The 15396-nt window shown below is 40.4% G+C and overlaps 1 protein-coding gene across 7 annotated transcripts in view; it reads left to right on the plus strand.

Annotated features, from left to right (window-relative positions):
* LOC124154162 (tau-tubulin kinase homolog Asator) overlaps positions 1-15396 on the plus strand; it is a 168514-nt gene that overhangs the window by 7683 nt on the left and 145435 nt on the right. The window contains exon 1 of one of the 7 annotated variants that reach the window (XM_046527704.1): positions 13729-14169. The exons of the other annotated variants lie outside the window; for them this stretch is intronic. Within the exon in view, the coding sequence (XP_046383660.1) occupies positions 14162-14169 (8 nt within the window). The 5' untranslated portion in view covers positions 13729-14161. Of the gene's footprint in view, positions 1-13728; positions 14170-15396 lie in introns of those variants that run through there. 7 annotated transcript variants of the gene reach the window in all.

Raw genomic sequence — 15396 nt, forward strand, 5'->3', positions numbered from 1 at the left:
TCGACGGCTTGATGAGCGTTAAGATATGACATCTCTCGAATTCTCTTATTTTCCGCTCTTGCAAATTGTTTCGCTTCCTCAAGGATCCCAGTCGCCCGTAGCGTTGCTCTCCGAATGTCATTATAGAGGCGCTAATCTTCCATCGCTTTTACGGCTCCCGTTCGCTGAAACCTTATCGCTTCTTAATTTCCAAAGATAATATTGTTCCGTCTCCTTCTCCGAGGTGTCTTCCCAAGGACCAAGTTGTCTCAATGTGTATCTCGGGCCGTCTGTCAGCGCCACCAACCCACACTCTCGCGGTGCACTTGGATCCATTCCAGTGCGTTGCGTCGATTCGTCTCGATGGATAGCCCGTCTCGCCCCAGGCAAACCCTTGGGCTCCGTTGTCGTGCGATGTGTTTAGCAATATTCACTGCATGCACTATAATTTCATGATGCTAGCAGGTTGATAGGCAATAAGTATTTGCTGGCTCCTTGGCGGTGGGGTTAAGGTCCTTGCCTGCCGCAGAAGAGGTCTCGGGTAGGTTGCCCATTTTTCCAGAGCATGGGTGTTAGTGTAAGTTTAATTGTTAAGTTAAAACCCCGGCCAATAAAAGGCCAATGGTGGAGATTTTTCGTAAAAAGAATTTCATCGGTTTCACGGAGAGAATATCATTTCAATCGTTGCTGAGCCTAACCATAGGCGGATTTAGGGGGTTTGGGCACGGGGGCACGTCCCCCCCAGACGCTTAAAAAATAGACAAGATTTTTATTATGGCCATCATTAAGTTCGTTTTAATGTGTGTATTACTGAGCCTCAATCATTCAATTTAACATTAATTACTTTCATATCAAAACGAAGAGAATAGTTTCTACAGTAATTGTTGTATTTTCGTTTCAATATCAAATATGAGAAGACCTATCAGACCCTTGTGCCCCCCTCAGAAAAAAGTCCTGGATCCTCTCCTGAGCCTAACCTTATATTTTTCACCGCTGTCTAGGAAAGCGAATTAAATCTTGAACCTAAACAACTGTTGGTCGCCTTCTCTAAAAACCAACCAACCGATCATTTTCTGGGGAAACGAGCAATATTAACAAACCAGTATGGCTATTCGCGATTACAGCCAAGGAGACGCCAACTGCAGGCAAGAAATGTAAATAGCTTAATGATGATGGCTGTTAAAAGGCTTGTGGCTAATGAGATCACGGCGTTAATCTTCTCCTTACTTTCGTCCCTCATCAATACCTCTTTAATTTGTTTTCTCTGTGTCCTCTATTGCTGCATATACATGTGTTTAGTACATCCACAGAGCTATCCTTTTTCACTGTGTTCAGCAAATACCTTTATCAAACGATGTTATCAGTCACTTTTATTATTCGTTTCTATTGCACCCATTGCTATTTTTACTTCATTCCTTCTGGTAGAATCATGCCAATGTTTCCTTCAGCCTGGGAAACCCCGAAAAATTGTGGAATTTTCTTTTTTATCCCCTGGATAAGTCCTGTTATTTTGCTAAAACACTTGAAATATTTTACTCGGTACCGTTTCTGTTTTTGGACAGCCTGAAACTATATGTACTATCAGCCATACACTACTGTAGAATGGCTATTCATATTGACTGCCTATCAACCTCCCAGCCTGCTGAAATTATACCGAATGCTGCACATATTGCTATACACCATAGTATTTCACATATTGCCCCTCTTTTTCTATTTTACAATCTACAAGCACTTTTAAGTCAATTTTTAAAAGCCCTTTTTTACTGAATAATTACGAATAATAAATGGTTATTATCGCATTCTCATGTTACTCGACCAATTCACATTAATTTCTCACCAGCATCTAGAACTATTGAGAATTGTTTTGGTAAAAACCGGGAAAAAAACACGGGGAAAAAACTAGCAAATGTAGTATAAATAGCTCACACAGTACTATAATGATATTTAACTTCAATCTTAAGTAACTGAATTGCTGCTATCAGAGAACTCAAAATCTTCCGATTCATTACCGGTTGATGCATTTGGTTCAAAGGAGAAGTTTGCGTTTTTTATAACTACTGCTCATTTTTCACGGAATAAACATATTCCGTCAAAAAATAAAGAATAAATTGACTTTAAATTTGACACTCTGCATTTAACCTGAGATGAGCTATTTTTAGAGTATCTTAGGTATGTTCTAAAAATAAAGTGAAAAATTGATATGAAGTAGAAGATTTACTTAAGAAAATCACTCGGGGTAGACATAATCATTATCTCGTGAGAATTTTCTGCGTTGAATAAGTCCTCGTGAGATACCTACACGAATGGCTTAAACTCAGTTACTTGCCCGGTCGCCCATGTAACCCTTGCCTGAATTTTTTGTCCCACGCTGAACGAATGAGAGTTCCGGAACGGACATGCTCGCACGTGCTCCCATCTCGAGTTCTACGCTTCCTCTGCTACTTTGCAATAACGCAACTCTTCCGACGATCTAGATAACTAAGGCCAGGAGGAACCCCTTACAAAATAATCCACGCCTCGGTTCCGGGGGGATATGTTACCCAATGTTGAATCGATCCGTCGTGCAGGATACATTGCAAGCTCTACTTCTTAACGTACGATAGAAATAGCCAAATTTGGATCACATCCGAAGACTTTAATCTCGGCTTTCCACCAGTATTCCGCGCTGCGTAGAGATAATTGGGTCAGATGTTGAGATGAATCAGTGAATGCATCTTTATCATTATTTTTCGAGCGATGGCATTGCATCACGTTTTAATATTCTCTAAAATTTCATCGTGATATGATTTGAGGAAAGAAAAGTATCTTTCAGTCCTATCCGACGTTGTCTTTATACTTAGAACAACTCCTTGCGGCATGACTTAATGGAAACTCGAACTAGGAAAAGAAAATTTTCCTGATATGTTCCACACTGATTTTTAATGCCACCCATAATATCGAAACTTTTGTGTCACTAACATTATCATCATCATGATAATGACGTAACAATGTCGAAACCATGGTCGGTAATAAAATTCCAGATGTTATATTGGCAATGGTGACTGCGCAGTTGTGAGTAATCACCGCTACGGCGATCTTGAGTGGCAATCTCGCCGTAACTGTCGACCTGTGTAAATTCTGGCCCTTCACCGGTTGTGCTTACTATAGATGTTGAACTAGTACATTAAAATATATCTTGTGCCCGGAATTTTGATTCATATTCCTGCAAACTTGCGATGTAATACTAGTGTGGATTGTACCAAATAAATCAATTTTCTTTTTCCAAGAAAGGCTGATTATAATCACGCTGTATTTTCTATTAAATGTTTGTTTTTGCATGAGTAGTGATGAGGTATAAGACGACTTTCACAGTAGTCTGAACATATTCCGCAGTGGTGAATCCAGGGGAGGAAAGTGGAAATTTCCACCCCTTCTCCAAAATCTTGGCGAAATTTTTTTCTGGGTCTAAAAATTATTTAAACACAATGGAGCAAGGAAGACCTATCGATAACGCACATAAAGAGCTCCTAAATAGATACCCTCTATTGGGGAATATTTAAATTGTAATGAAGAATCCAAAATTTATCTTTAGATGGAGTTGCATCTCTAGTTTTGGCAATGAATCATACATGCCATTTTTTTTCATTTTACGAGGAGGTTCCGGATGAAAATGAGTTTTTGAATTCAATTCTGCTTCGCAATTTAATATTTACTAATTTTAATGTTTTATATTATTTTTTTAAATGTGTGCATGAAAAATTAAAGAAGTGGAGGAATAATTATCGATGCTAAACATCTGAGTATGTCGATATTTCTGCCGCCTCTTCAATGCCCATGTAACTGGTGGTAGAGAAATGGAATTGCAGTAATATTTCTTCGGATTAATTACTACATTATGAACAAATGAAAAGAAAATCGAGCATTCTTATCATGTTTCATCCATGTCTCCAAGAGTTCGTGCTAGGCCTTTTTAAAACAGAGATTTTATTTGATTTTTTTATTTGCTTATTTTGGTTTGGCTATTTTTATGTTTTTTTAAATGGTTTGTTATAAGTTTTGTTGAGTACGCTACATAATTACCTACGATTTTTTTCATGTCCGAAAACTTTAGAAGTTAAGTATTTACTGATTCCTTTCCTGATTTTATTTAGCCTATTAAACCATAACTACTATCATATAGTTTTATTCAAACATAGAAATATGTGTAGGAAAGGCTTTAAACTTTTCTCTATTTATCGGCCTTTAATTAGATTTATTTTCTCTGACACCGTTTTCATCACACACGGGCATCTTGGGCTCTCTACAAGACGAAACTCGGTTGGGAAAGGTAAATCCAAGTAGAAGTTCATTTCAGAAAGAGTTAAAAAACTCTCGATGTGGAGATGTTACAACATATTTAATCCTCAAGTGGCAACCGATAGTGAATTATTTCAAATTACGTATTCATTGACATTCATTTTAACGACTCTCTATAATCTACGTTCTATGTCACGCAACTGAATCTCATGCTCGTAAGACATTTTATACTCTACTTTCCATTCATAAAGAGCTCACTCAGAAGAGACAATTTGCGTCGATAAAAAATCTTGGCGTTGATTGCGAGACCCGAAATACGCGACGATCCTCAAGGCCCTATTTAAAAATTGGATTGGAGCCCGCAGGCGATTCGCATCGAAGAAGGGGATGCATTGGAACGCTTCCCTACTTATTCCAAATCAAGTTTTACTTCTATTTCAAGACTTATCGGTATTTACTTATAATTGTAGTGTTGATATTTGTTAGTTTCAAAACTCTTCCTGAAGGACATTGAAATTAATCATTCATGAGTATTACTACAGAGGAGTCTCCATTCGGTCTATTGTTGTCTGTCTGTACTAAAATGGGTACATAAACTTGCGGCAATGCTGCAGGAACTTTGAAGCGGAACGTACACACGTTCAAAATGCTGGTGGTCAATGAAAGATGCGAGTGTCAACCGATGATCTTGCTCAACGATTGAATCAGGTGAATCGATAAGATATTCGGTTCACAATTTTTATATTGAGAGCTTGGCTCCCTTTAATCATCATCTCTTTCCTCACATGGAACGGAAGATAGCGTTTTGGAACCAAAAAAGCGCTGAAGACAGTGTAATGAATTGGCTGAGAGCATAGATGGCTATGCTCTCCATTCGGAGATATTGGAAAATTGTTACCATGCAGCAGCAAATGACCAAGTCCGGAATAGGTATGTAGAAAAGTAGCTGTGTTGCTGAATGTTGAAAAAAGAATTTAATCACTTTGATTTTAATTTTATGAGTCATCAGACCTTAGAAAAAGAATAACCCACTTAATATTCGTGGCCGAACCACAGAAATCGTCTGACCGAGATGTAAGACTGATGACCACTTTAGGAAATCTTCCATAGAGTCATCTATTTCGTTTTCATTCTCCAGGCCTCTGCTGCTTGACGATCATGGCAAAGTTCTTTTTTGGCGCTTCCTCCTTCCCCTCCGCGGTATCACTGGTGCGTATCGAAGAAAGTGGAAATAATATCTCGTCTCGATAATCGCTCAAGTGGCCGTGATATCGTTCCGCGGTGCTAACCACTTTCCTTGAAAATGACTTCCGTGACTTCAGCGGAATTTCTAAGCGTGTCAGCCAGCGGAAAAACATGTTTTTGGTCGTGTTCTCTTATCTGTCATACCATCGCACGAGTAGTTTTAGTGCTTGTGTTGAATGGAGCAGGAAAAATATTATGATATTGTATAACAAAATACGTACAGGCTATATGCAGCATCGGAAAATTCTTCTTTAAGGATTTATTCCAGGTTCAGTTTACATGTGAAAAACTGTTGTCTTTCTCTAGGTATATAAGCGTGTCTTTCTTCTTTATCGTTATATTATATTTGCGCTTACCGTGTGTGTACACAAACTAAACTACACTTTATCTCTCATCCAGCATCATAAAGAATTGCAGTTGCAAAATAATAAAAATGCTCAGGTCAATCACGAAAAAAGATTTTTTATCAAGAGTATGTATCCGAAGATATCTAAAGGCTATTTTAAATTATGATCTCTCAGATATCTTGAAAGATGTGGAGTGAATGAAAACTAAGTTCAAGTTTTATTGCAATCACCCTCACAGTGAGTACTTCAACCTGAAGATTAGTTTGGATAGGTTAGATAGAGCTCCCTCCAGACCAAATCAGTGTCATGTGAATGTCACATATCGCGTGACTCCATATATTTGTTGCCTCGAGCCTCTTCCAACCGTATAACCGAGAAAGAATCAAGCGGTTAGGGTAATAAGGTTTACCTGGTCATAAAACTTTGCGCGATATCCAGAGAGGATTGAGTTAATTTCATTTTTAATACATGATTTTTATTCACTGAATATTTTTCATGCTAAGTTTTCTGGATATACTGTGTCCACTCCCCGGTATTTCTGGGAATTGTCGCTTTTTACTGATGTCAATTAGTGGTAAATGGGAAAGTGAAACGGTGCTATGACGACTGTCGGGGAAAAAGCGTACATAAATTGAAAATTGGACCTTGTTCGAAAGCGTTCAATTAGGAAGCAATCAAACTTTCTCCGCAATATTTGTCCGCGAGTGCGCTTTTCAAGGATACTAGGTTATTCTACCATACTCAGAGATGCTAACAATTATGTTTTCTTCCTAGCTGCCACCCCATCGCCAGCCTTCGACGCTATGTGGGGAAATGAACGCTAAAGTTGATTATCGGGTGAAAATAAGTTACTATTTTAATGGAATTGTGTATACGGAGTATGGCAGTATCATTTAATAATATCTTATTCACTGTAAGAATCCCGGCTTCCGTCTGAGCCAATAATTGACTATAAAATTTACCTATACCTGACAGGGCGCATACTTCTAAGTGTTGCATGATCTTGCTACACTAATTTTGAATCAGTTTTGATCCAAATGGTTTGACCCAATTCCAACTTTTTTTAAACATTTTTCATATGACAAATATTAAAGTAAGCATTTAGCTTGGGAGCATGTTTGCAAATTACGTGATTAATGGCTCAACCTGTCTGTATTTTCAGGCATGAAATTCGTCAAATTTACCATCGATAAAATAAGTGTTAAAAGTTTTTTCTTGTCGGAACGCTTGGTAAAAAACAATTTAATGTTATAAAATATACTTTTTCCTTACAAAATGGGCAGATTTTCAGCCAAATTCGTCCGGGAAAATCGGTTTTATGCTTTCATCTACGGTACCGTATGAGACAGTCTGCGCTATGTCAGATGCCGGTAGCCGTTATTATCGAGTGTTAGCTCAGCATTATGTCGGCATTCGAACTTACAGTGACTTTGAGATAGTAAATTGTAGCTCCATAAAACCGAACAAACCATGCTATTGAAAGAGCAACGTAAATTTTTGAACCGATGGCCAGCTTTTACGGGCATATCTTATTCTTGCATCGCATGTTCTTTTATCCTGTGGCTGTTATATTTTTAAGAAGGTACCGTAGAATTCCTCACATCTTTGCTCTTACAGGTTGTGAAGCTTGATGACAAGGTAGTCGGATACATTTGCTTTCTATGCGTTTTAAGTTCAACTCAAATTTTAAAACTATTACAGTGTAGCTTGAAAGGCGATGATCCGAACTTTATAGGCGATTCCGAACTTAAGCCCATCTTAATATCATTTTTTCTTTACGCATATTGCGCTCCTCAATGATTCGTAGCATAAAAATTCTGAGCGAGCCTGATGGGTAAGGTTGATTTAAAAAATCTTTTTGCGCTTATTATTTGTATATAATAAAAGGACCATGACTACTAATACATGTCTTCTATTGCTTCTTCTATCGTGTCTCCTATTGCTTCTGTAGCTAATTCATTAGAGAACATACACTATTTTCAATGAAATAAAATAAGCCATGAGAACCGATGGAGAAAAAATACGAATCACTCGGTCACTTTAAGTCTCTCGAATGTGTCATCAACCCGAAGGTTGTTTTGTATAGGTGTAGAGCTCACCCGGGGTTAAACCACCGGTGTATGATTTCTCAGAAATTCATGTTAGTAGGACCAGTTCTTTTCCCCGGGCCACCGTGCAGTTTTAGGACTTATTTTTGGAGGAATATAAAGGAATCGTCCGGATTTGAACTCGGGACCATTCCATCAGTAGCCCAACCATCCCCGGACCATCACGTTCCCTTGTATAAAATTATGAATATTTGCTTCTTGGGCTTCCGCGATGCATGTAATATGTTGTATATTTGTTCCTGCTATCGGTAGGTTGAAATTATCGCGCGGTTCGGCTATATTTTGACCGCACGTGTCAGGCGGAAATCCATTCCCTTGCACTGACATACACTGCGTGTGAAAGACCACCCCTGTTGCTTGTGATGCAGCTGTTACCTCTAGGGCCAGGAAGCCGTATCGGGGCCACGCGAGTTCCTCGCCCTTGTTTTTCGGCGTTTACGGCTCTTAATGTGGATTTGTTTAGACTCGGCGGTCTCCGCTCCTCATCAGTGCCCACCATATCTCCTTTCGTGTACCGCGAATATTCCGGAAGACCTCTCGATCGTGCTTCGTGGCATGTGCTATTCAAAACCCAACGCACCGAAATTGCTGGTATCCGTCATGCTTCTTCCTGCTAAAGCCGTCCTTATGCAGTCACGCGCCGGTGCTTTTGGGTGTGTGAACCTCATATCTCAGCTAAAAAAGTAGTTTTTCGTGCCAGCTCTTATTAAATAGTGACTTGATGGAGGATTTCATCTGAGTTCTTGTTTATTGTCGTTCCAAAAAGTCATGATTATTTTTTACACAATCGTCTTTATTTTTACCTCTTTTTATTTATTTTTGATATATGGGCATCTTTAGGGATGAAGTGATTCAGAACCTTCTGGATAACCGTACTATGCACTATTGGAATTCCACCTCCCAGTTATAGCAAATTGTTTCGGGAAGATAATTTTAGCTGGAAACACTGGAGGCAGTTATGAAGTAGCGGTGGAGCTAAGGGTTCTTTTTTTGTGGTTCAATTTCCTTTCTCAGCTGAAAAATAGAATTTTAATCGAGGTATCACGATATTTTTGAGGGTTTCATCTCGATTATACTGAATTGCCATCACGGAAAATTATAATATCACTATCTAATTACTATTCTTCATTATAATACAATATTATATTTTTATGTAATCTGTTGTTATATATATTTGATATTTTAATAATTAGGCTTCCTAAATAATGAATCGATTATGATGGAACAAATCTTTCTAGCATTTCCTCCCTTGCCCCCGCAGTCTCGCTACTCGACTGCCAAGAAGCCGGAATATTTTTGCAGCTCCTGAATTCATGATGATCAAGAAAACGAATATTAATTTATTTCCAAGCTATTTTTACCAACCGAATTATTCAATAATTCCGTGAATGGTCACTTAAAATATTTTACCACAGGGGCCTGCTAACACTCCACTATTTCGGGAGCATTTCAAATACGTATGTGGTTGCCCGTATTTTTAAATTTTCACTAATAATGGTTGGAACGTCGCGACGTAACGACGCTTCGTTATTATACATTGTCCTTTACCTTATTAATGAACCCTTGATATTTATTTCATAAGCCATTACTACATGTAAACAAGTTAACAATTGAGTCATATTGACTATATTAATATTTTGCCGAGGATTATACCAGTAATAAAAGAAATTTATTGTACTAAAAAGGTCTTCACGAGTTATCAGTGCCGAATATTGTCAGCTTCTGTTGCCGGCAGGTATTTCATTATAATGTCAAATCGCACCAGATCTTGCCTCATTGAGTGTGTACCCTGAGGCGACTGCCCTGTCTGTATCTGGCTCTCCCCATTAAGAGGGCGCATCACTCTTACTCCACTGATAATTTTTAGTGACGCAACATTTGACAAAAATTTACGCAGTCAGAAAAATTTCAGGGATTTCAGAAGAGAACCTTTGCAAAAAATAGCCTGTGTTTTAAGTCTGAAAAATACTCTCAAAAGTCTCAGTTTATTTCCCGGAGTAAAAATAGTTCTATTTAAGATCAGGTAAATTTTATTGGGTCTAACTCTCTTATGTGTATTGAAAATTGTACCGGTTTAAGTACGTTTAAGTCGAGTATTTTTGGAAGTTAACCCGGCCTGCGTCCCTCCTCAACATATATTTCTCTCTTTAATTCACGGTAAGACCTATTCCCTTTCATTCTATTCATAAATCATTTTTATTTTCCTTCCAGATCCTTCCCTTACCTAGCAATCTTCCCTCAAACTAGATTTTAAATCAACCTTCTCGCCCACTACTCCCTCCATCTCAACCTTCTGACTCTTCCGTATGTCATCTAGAGGTTTCCTTTCTTGGCCTGCCATATCCAGCCCTTCTTAGTTCTTACCTTGGAAGTTTCATGAATGCACATAAGTTTTAAACAAATCATACGTTTTCAGAAAAAGAAAAGCTTAAAAAATTTACCGAAATGAAACTATTCGAGCGGAAGTTACGCGTTTTTATCCCCTCCATCCCGAGCTTTAATTCCGGGTTACAGAGCGGCCAGATGTTTTTAACGTGAACTTTTGATTGATGATTTGCGATGGAATCGAATGTGTAGATGTGGGAGTAATATCTCTATTTAAGTGTTGCGTCATGAGTGCCGGAAGATTTATCGCCAAGTTTCCTCTTGACTCCTCCTTGCAGCCCCAAGCCATTGAACGAGAAGAGCCCTAAAGTTCGTTGCCCCATTTTTCGAGCGACATTTCGCTCTCATCTTCAATTTTCAATATCGCGCTCAGTCAACGAGCACCATGTCGTGCTTGGGTGCATGTGAAAGTCGTTCCGCATCCAATATTTAATCATTCGAGGGAGATTCGTGTTAAAACCCAGTAATATAGGCACAAAGTAACTAACTTCAAATGAAATGGAAAAAAACTTCTAAAATGTTTTATTTATTTTAAATGTTACCCCGTCGTCCTTTTCATTCTTGTATGTAAGGCCTGCCGCCTTTTCTTCATTGTCAATGTGAATATTGACCTCACTCTGCCATGTGGATCTTCGCCAGCTGGTGCGATGTCACGAGCAATCTACATACCGCTACCGTCACCCATGCTACAAGCATGGTCGTTGAGATGACTTCGTCTTTTTTTTCATTCTGCCAGCTGCTCTTGCTATATTTCCCGCTCTTTCATATTGTTAAACTTTAGTTTTCTCTTCAGTCTTGTAGGATTTTCACTGAGGTTTTAAGATGAACCCTCATTTTTAATGTCTCTATTCGACGTATTGTTTTGTCTCGGCCGCGTTTGCCCTTCATGATATAATAGTGGCTATATCGATACTTCTTTTAGTATTCTTTTCTTGCATATCGGCGTATATGCACACCATACATACATACATATCAGGAATATCTACATCCAAGTAGTGGCCTTAGGCACCTTACAATATACTATGCATTATTTATAACAGCGAGCCTGAAGCCTTCCACTTCTCCCTTTCTCATCATAAATATTTTAGTTCCCAGATTTTTTCTTCCTTTTGCTCTTATTTTAAAAGTTCCAAGTACTATTGCCATGACATGACCTACCTACCGGGTCCTCCTTTGGTGTATGGCACTCCACAGTTCCCTTTCTTCTACTTTTCTTCGGTTCGCCACCTATTTACTTATCCTATCCGTTCATTTGATCCTCAAATCGCGCCTCCCGCACCAGATCTCGAAGGTTTCTGTCATTTTTCCGATCAACTCTTCCAATGGTCCGTGTTTCTGACCCATAGTTAGCCATTGCGCACACGAATGTTTTACAAAATTTTACCTCGCCCACAGTCTAATGCTTTTCGGGATGAGTAAAGGCCTTCCTGTGAGAATGAAGAGTTAGCTTCGGCTTTGAAGACACTTAACAGTTTCTCCCATTCCAACCAATTAGTATTAAATTTATTACACTATGGGCTAAAATTTTGCTTGATGACTTACCCTTTTACTTTCTGCTAGCCTACATTTTTTCTAACTTATACATTGTATTGCATGCATTAAGCAACCATATTTAGAGTCCAACTCACAAAAAAAATCCTGGACATACCCGAGGCATTCTTTAGGCGGACTGGAGCAGCAGCGGTCGTCAATAGCATTGTTAAAATAATTGCCATGGAAATAAACATCTACCGTGATGAACCTTGGTAAAATCCCATGGGAACAAGGAGTCTGCATAGCGTAGTGGTCTTCGCAGTGACTTGGAAAGCTTCACGTCCGTGGTTCGATACCGGATTCGGGAGAATTTTATTTTTTTCCCATGTAATTATTCGAGTATTCTACGGATTGAGGTAGGATTCCCTGGAGTAGTTAATAAATATCCTCGCAGTCTCCACTTTCTTAATGGACTTCCCTCTTAAATTCACAATAAGACCTACTCTCTTTCATTCTGTCTAAAAACTCTAATTTTTTCCTTCCTCTCCCTCTCTCCCACGTCAATAATAATGAATTTCACCTTAGTAAACGCAGCAGATCGGAAATAGAGGGTTGAGAATTTTTGTGTAACGAAATTTGAACCGTGGATAGCTAATGCCTTTAAGAACCAAAATTACAGATGTTGTTTAGGTCGCAAAGGCGCCATTTTTAAACTACAGAAACTTTGAGCCAAGCGCTCCCATTGGTCGCGAGTTTTCCCTGTTGCCGGATGCTCTGGACAACTCATGTCTTGTGAATTCTTTACCTCACGGAGATCGCGATACAACCAGCACCTAGCTCAAATTTTCTGTTATTTGAAAATTATACGTTTTCTACATAAACGTCATTGGTAATATAGGTTCATTCTGGTATTAGCTATCCAGGGGTAAATTTTTTTGTGATGCAATTTTTCTTCAACCTCTATTTCCGACTTGCCGCGTTTACGGCGGTAAAAGTCAATATAATTGATATGTGAGGGAGGGAGAGGAAAGAAAAGAATAGGATTTTAAGACAGAATGAAAGGGATTAAAGTCAACTTTTTGTGGAGAGTTGTCGCAGAACAACATTGAATAAAGAAATCGTATCGCCCACTAATTTTATCACAGCAGCTTACAGCCCGTGTTTCGATTACTATAAAATCGTCATCAGGTACTGTATTGTACATCATGATGCATGATAAAATTAGTTGGAAATGCGATATCTTTGTCCATCATTAGAATGAAAGGGAATAGGCCTTATTGTGAATTTGAGAGAGAAGTCTATGAAGGCAGTGGAGACTGCCAGAATAATTCTTAAATACTTAAATGGGTAAAATGCTTGAATAATGGCATGAATAAAATATAACTCTACTCCACCCTGGATATCACAATAGCATTGGTGTCCGCGGTTTTTCGCCAGTGAGGTTCGGCTCCTTCTCTTCGTCTTCCCTCACCTGCGTGTTTGGGGTTGTCTCCTGGGATTCCCAAACACTCGCCACAACACCTCTCCCTCTCTCCACAGACTCCTTCCGCTCCTTCGCGAGTGTGGATCCGCCGGCAGATGTCTCACCCCCCACCCTTTCTCCCCTTACGTCACGACCCTCCCCCACCACTCCAAAACCCTCCACCTTAAAATCTCCCCTCTCCAAACTTATCTCTCTCCTCTCTCCCGAGGGTGGTGAGGTGAGGGGGGAGGGGGTTTGCACCAACCCCCCTTTCCACCTTTCGCACCCCACGCATGTCTCCCCCCACTCCTCTCATAGGTTTCCCTTCCTGGCTCTAAACCCCCTTTTGCCACCGCTCTCGAAAAGTTTAAAGAAGAAGGAGGAGGAGGGAGGGGGGTAAGAGGGGGTGGGGGTTGCCGGCGTCTTTTCAGAAGGGGATAAATGGAAGGACCGTGGCACGGGCGCCCTTAGAGAGTGCCCGTGTTGTGTTTCGTGCCGCAAGAGTCTTGTCTCCTCCCCGCGAGAGGTTGTGTGTGTCTGTTGTGCTCTTGTTGTTTCTCCGCCGGTGCTCAACGCGAGTGGTGACTGTTGACATTCAAGAGGAGGACTCGGAATAACTAGCGATAATAGTTATCTGCGACGGCTCACGGTGAAGGTCTGGAACTTGCCCGCCGGCTGACTGGTTTTCGGTTCTTTGGTTCCCCGGGCGGGCTGTGAGGGGCTCGGCCGCCGGCACTCGGACAGCTGCCGGCGGGAGGGAGGCCGCGTGCGGCTTGACCACGTGTGCTCGTAGGGCGCCGGCGGAGGTGAAGAAGAAGTCGGAGAAGAGTGTGTTTTGAAGTAGGGGGTGGCTCCTGCAGGGAGACGCGGACGGCCCCGGATCTGGAATGAAGTGGTGAGTGTTGATGATTGGCCCTTTTTTGTCTCCGAGAATCGAGGCTCATTGTAGTTGTGAAATCGCGTTTTGAATCGCCGCGTCGAGCTACAAAACCTGCAAAGTCGGAGATAGTTGTGAACCCTCGGGTTTAGATAGCGATGAGAAGTCGAGGAGGAGGTTACTGCGCTTTTTTTGGGTTATTTGTCGTTAACAATACCTGTTCTCTTTCCTTGAAGCTCGTCAATCTCTCTTTTTGAAGCCCAAGCAATTAGGCTCGCTGAAGCTGTATGAATCGCACTTTGAATCCCCGCATCGGGCAACAAAAGCAGCAGTGTCAGAGACAGTTGTGGACCCTTGTTAAGATAGCTATAGGCAGTAGATAAGAAGATAAGTGTGCTTTTTATATGTTGTTTTTGTCAAGTGTACCTGTTGAACGACTCACTCTTTCACGTCCGAGAAATTAGGCTCACTGAAGTTGTTTGAATCGCGTTTTGAATCGCCGCGTCGGCGTATAATAGCGGCAGTGTCGCAGACAGTTGTGAACCCCTGGGTGTAGATAGCGGTAGGCGGTCGGCAAGAACACTAATGCGCTTTTTATTTGTCGTTTGCTGTCGCATTTACCTGTTGATCGACACTCTCTTTCACGTCCGAGAAATTAGGCCTCGCTGAAGTTGTATGAATCGCGTTTTGAATCGTCTCGCCAAGGCATAAGTGCCGCGGTTTCCGAGTCAGGTGTATGCCTGGGGCTGACGATAGGTGTTCGTCAAGGAGGCTAATGCCCCGTCATTTATTAATTGATGTCAACTTGGCGTGTTGATATCGGTAAAAAATTTCATCAGCCGTATTTAAGTAGTAAAAATCAGCCTGCTTGCGGTAAAACCGTTGTGTGACGCTTTATTTTGCATTCATATGTACCACGCTCGCTTGCGCATTCAGAAAATGCATAAATTCCTTGAAATATCATGTGAGACACAAACCTAAGATATAGATCAAACGTTAATAAAAATATAAAAAATCTGTGCGAAGTACTTGCGAACTCATGGATATAGTTTAAAGTGTGAGCATCTTCTTTCTGCTAAAAATTATGTTCTTATTGACCTCTTTCAAACCAAACTATCTTGGCGAAGTCGGCTAGCGTCCTTGCACTGGGAGTGGGCTTTCTTACTATATTAGTGGGAGTCGAACCAGTAGCCAATGCAACCAGCAAGTGTTGAACCCCGCCGCCACAATGATCAGCAAAGTGCA

This window comes from Ischnura elegans, chromosome 2 (assembly GCF_921293095.1).
Source record: "Ischnura elegans chromosome 2, ioIscEleg1.1, whole genome shotgun sequence".
In the NCBI taxonomy this organism is placed as follows: Eukaryota; Metazoa; Arthropoda; class Insecta; order Odonata; family Coenagrionidae; genus Ischnura; species Ischnura elegans.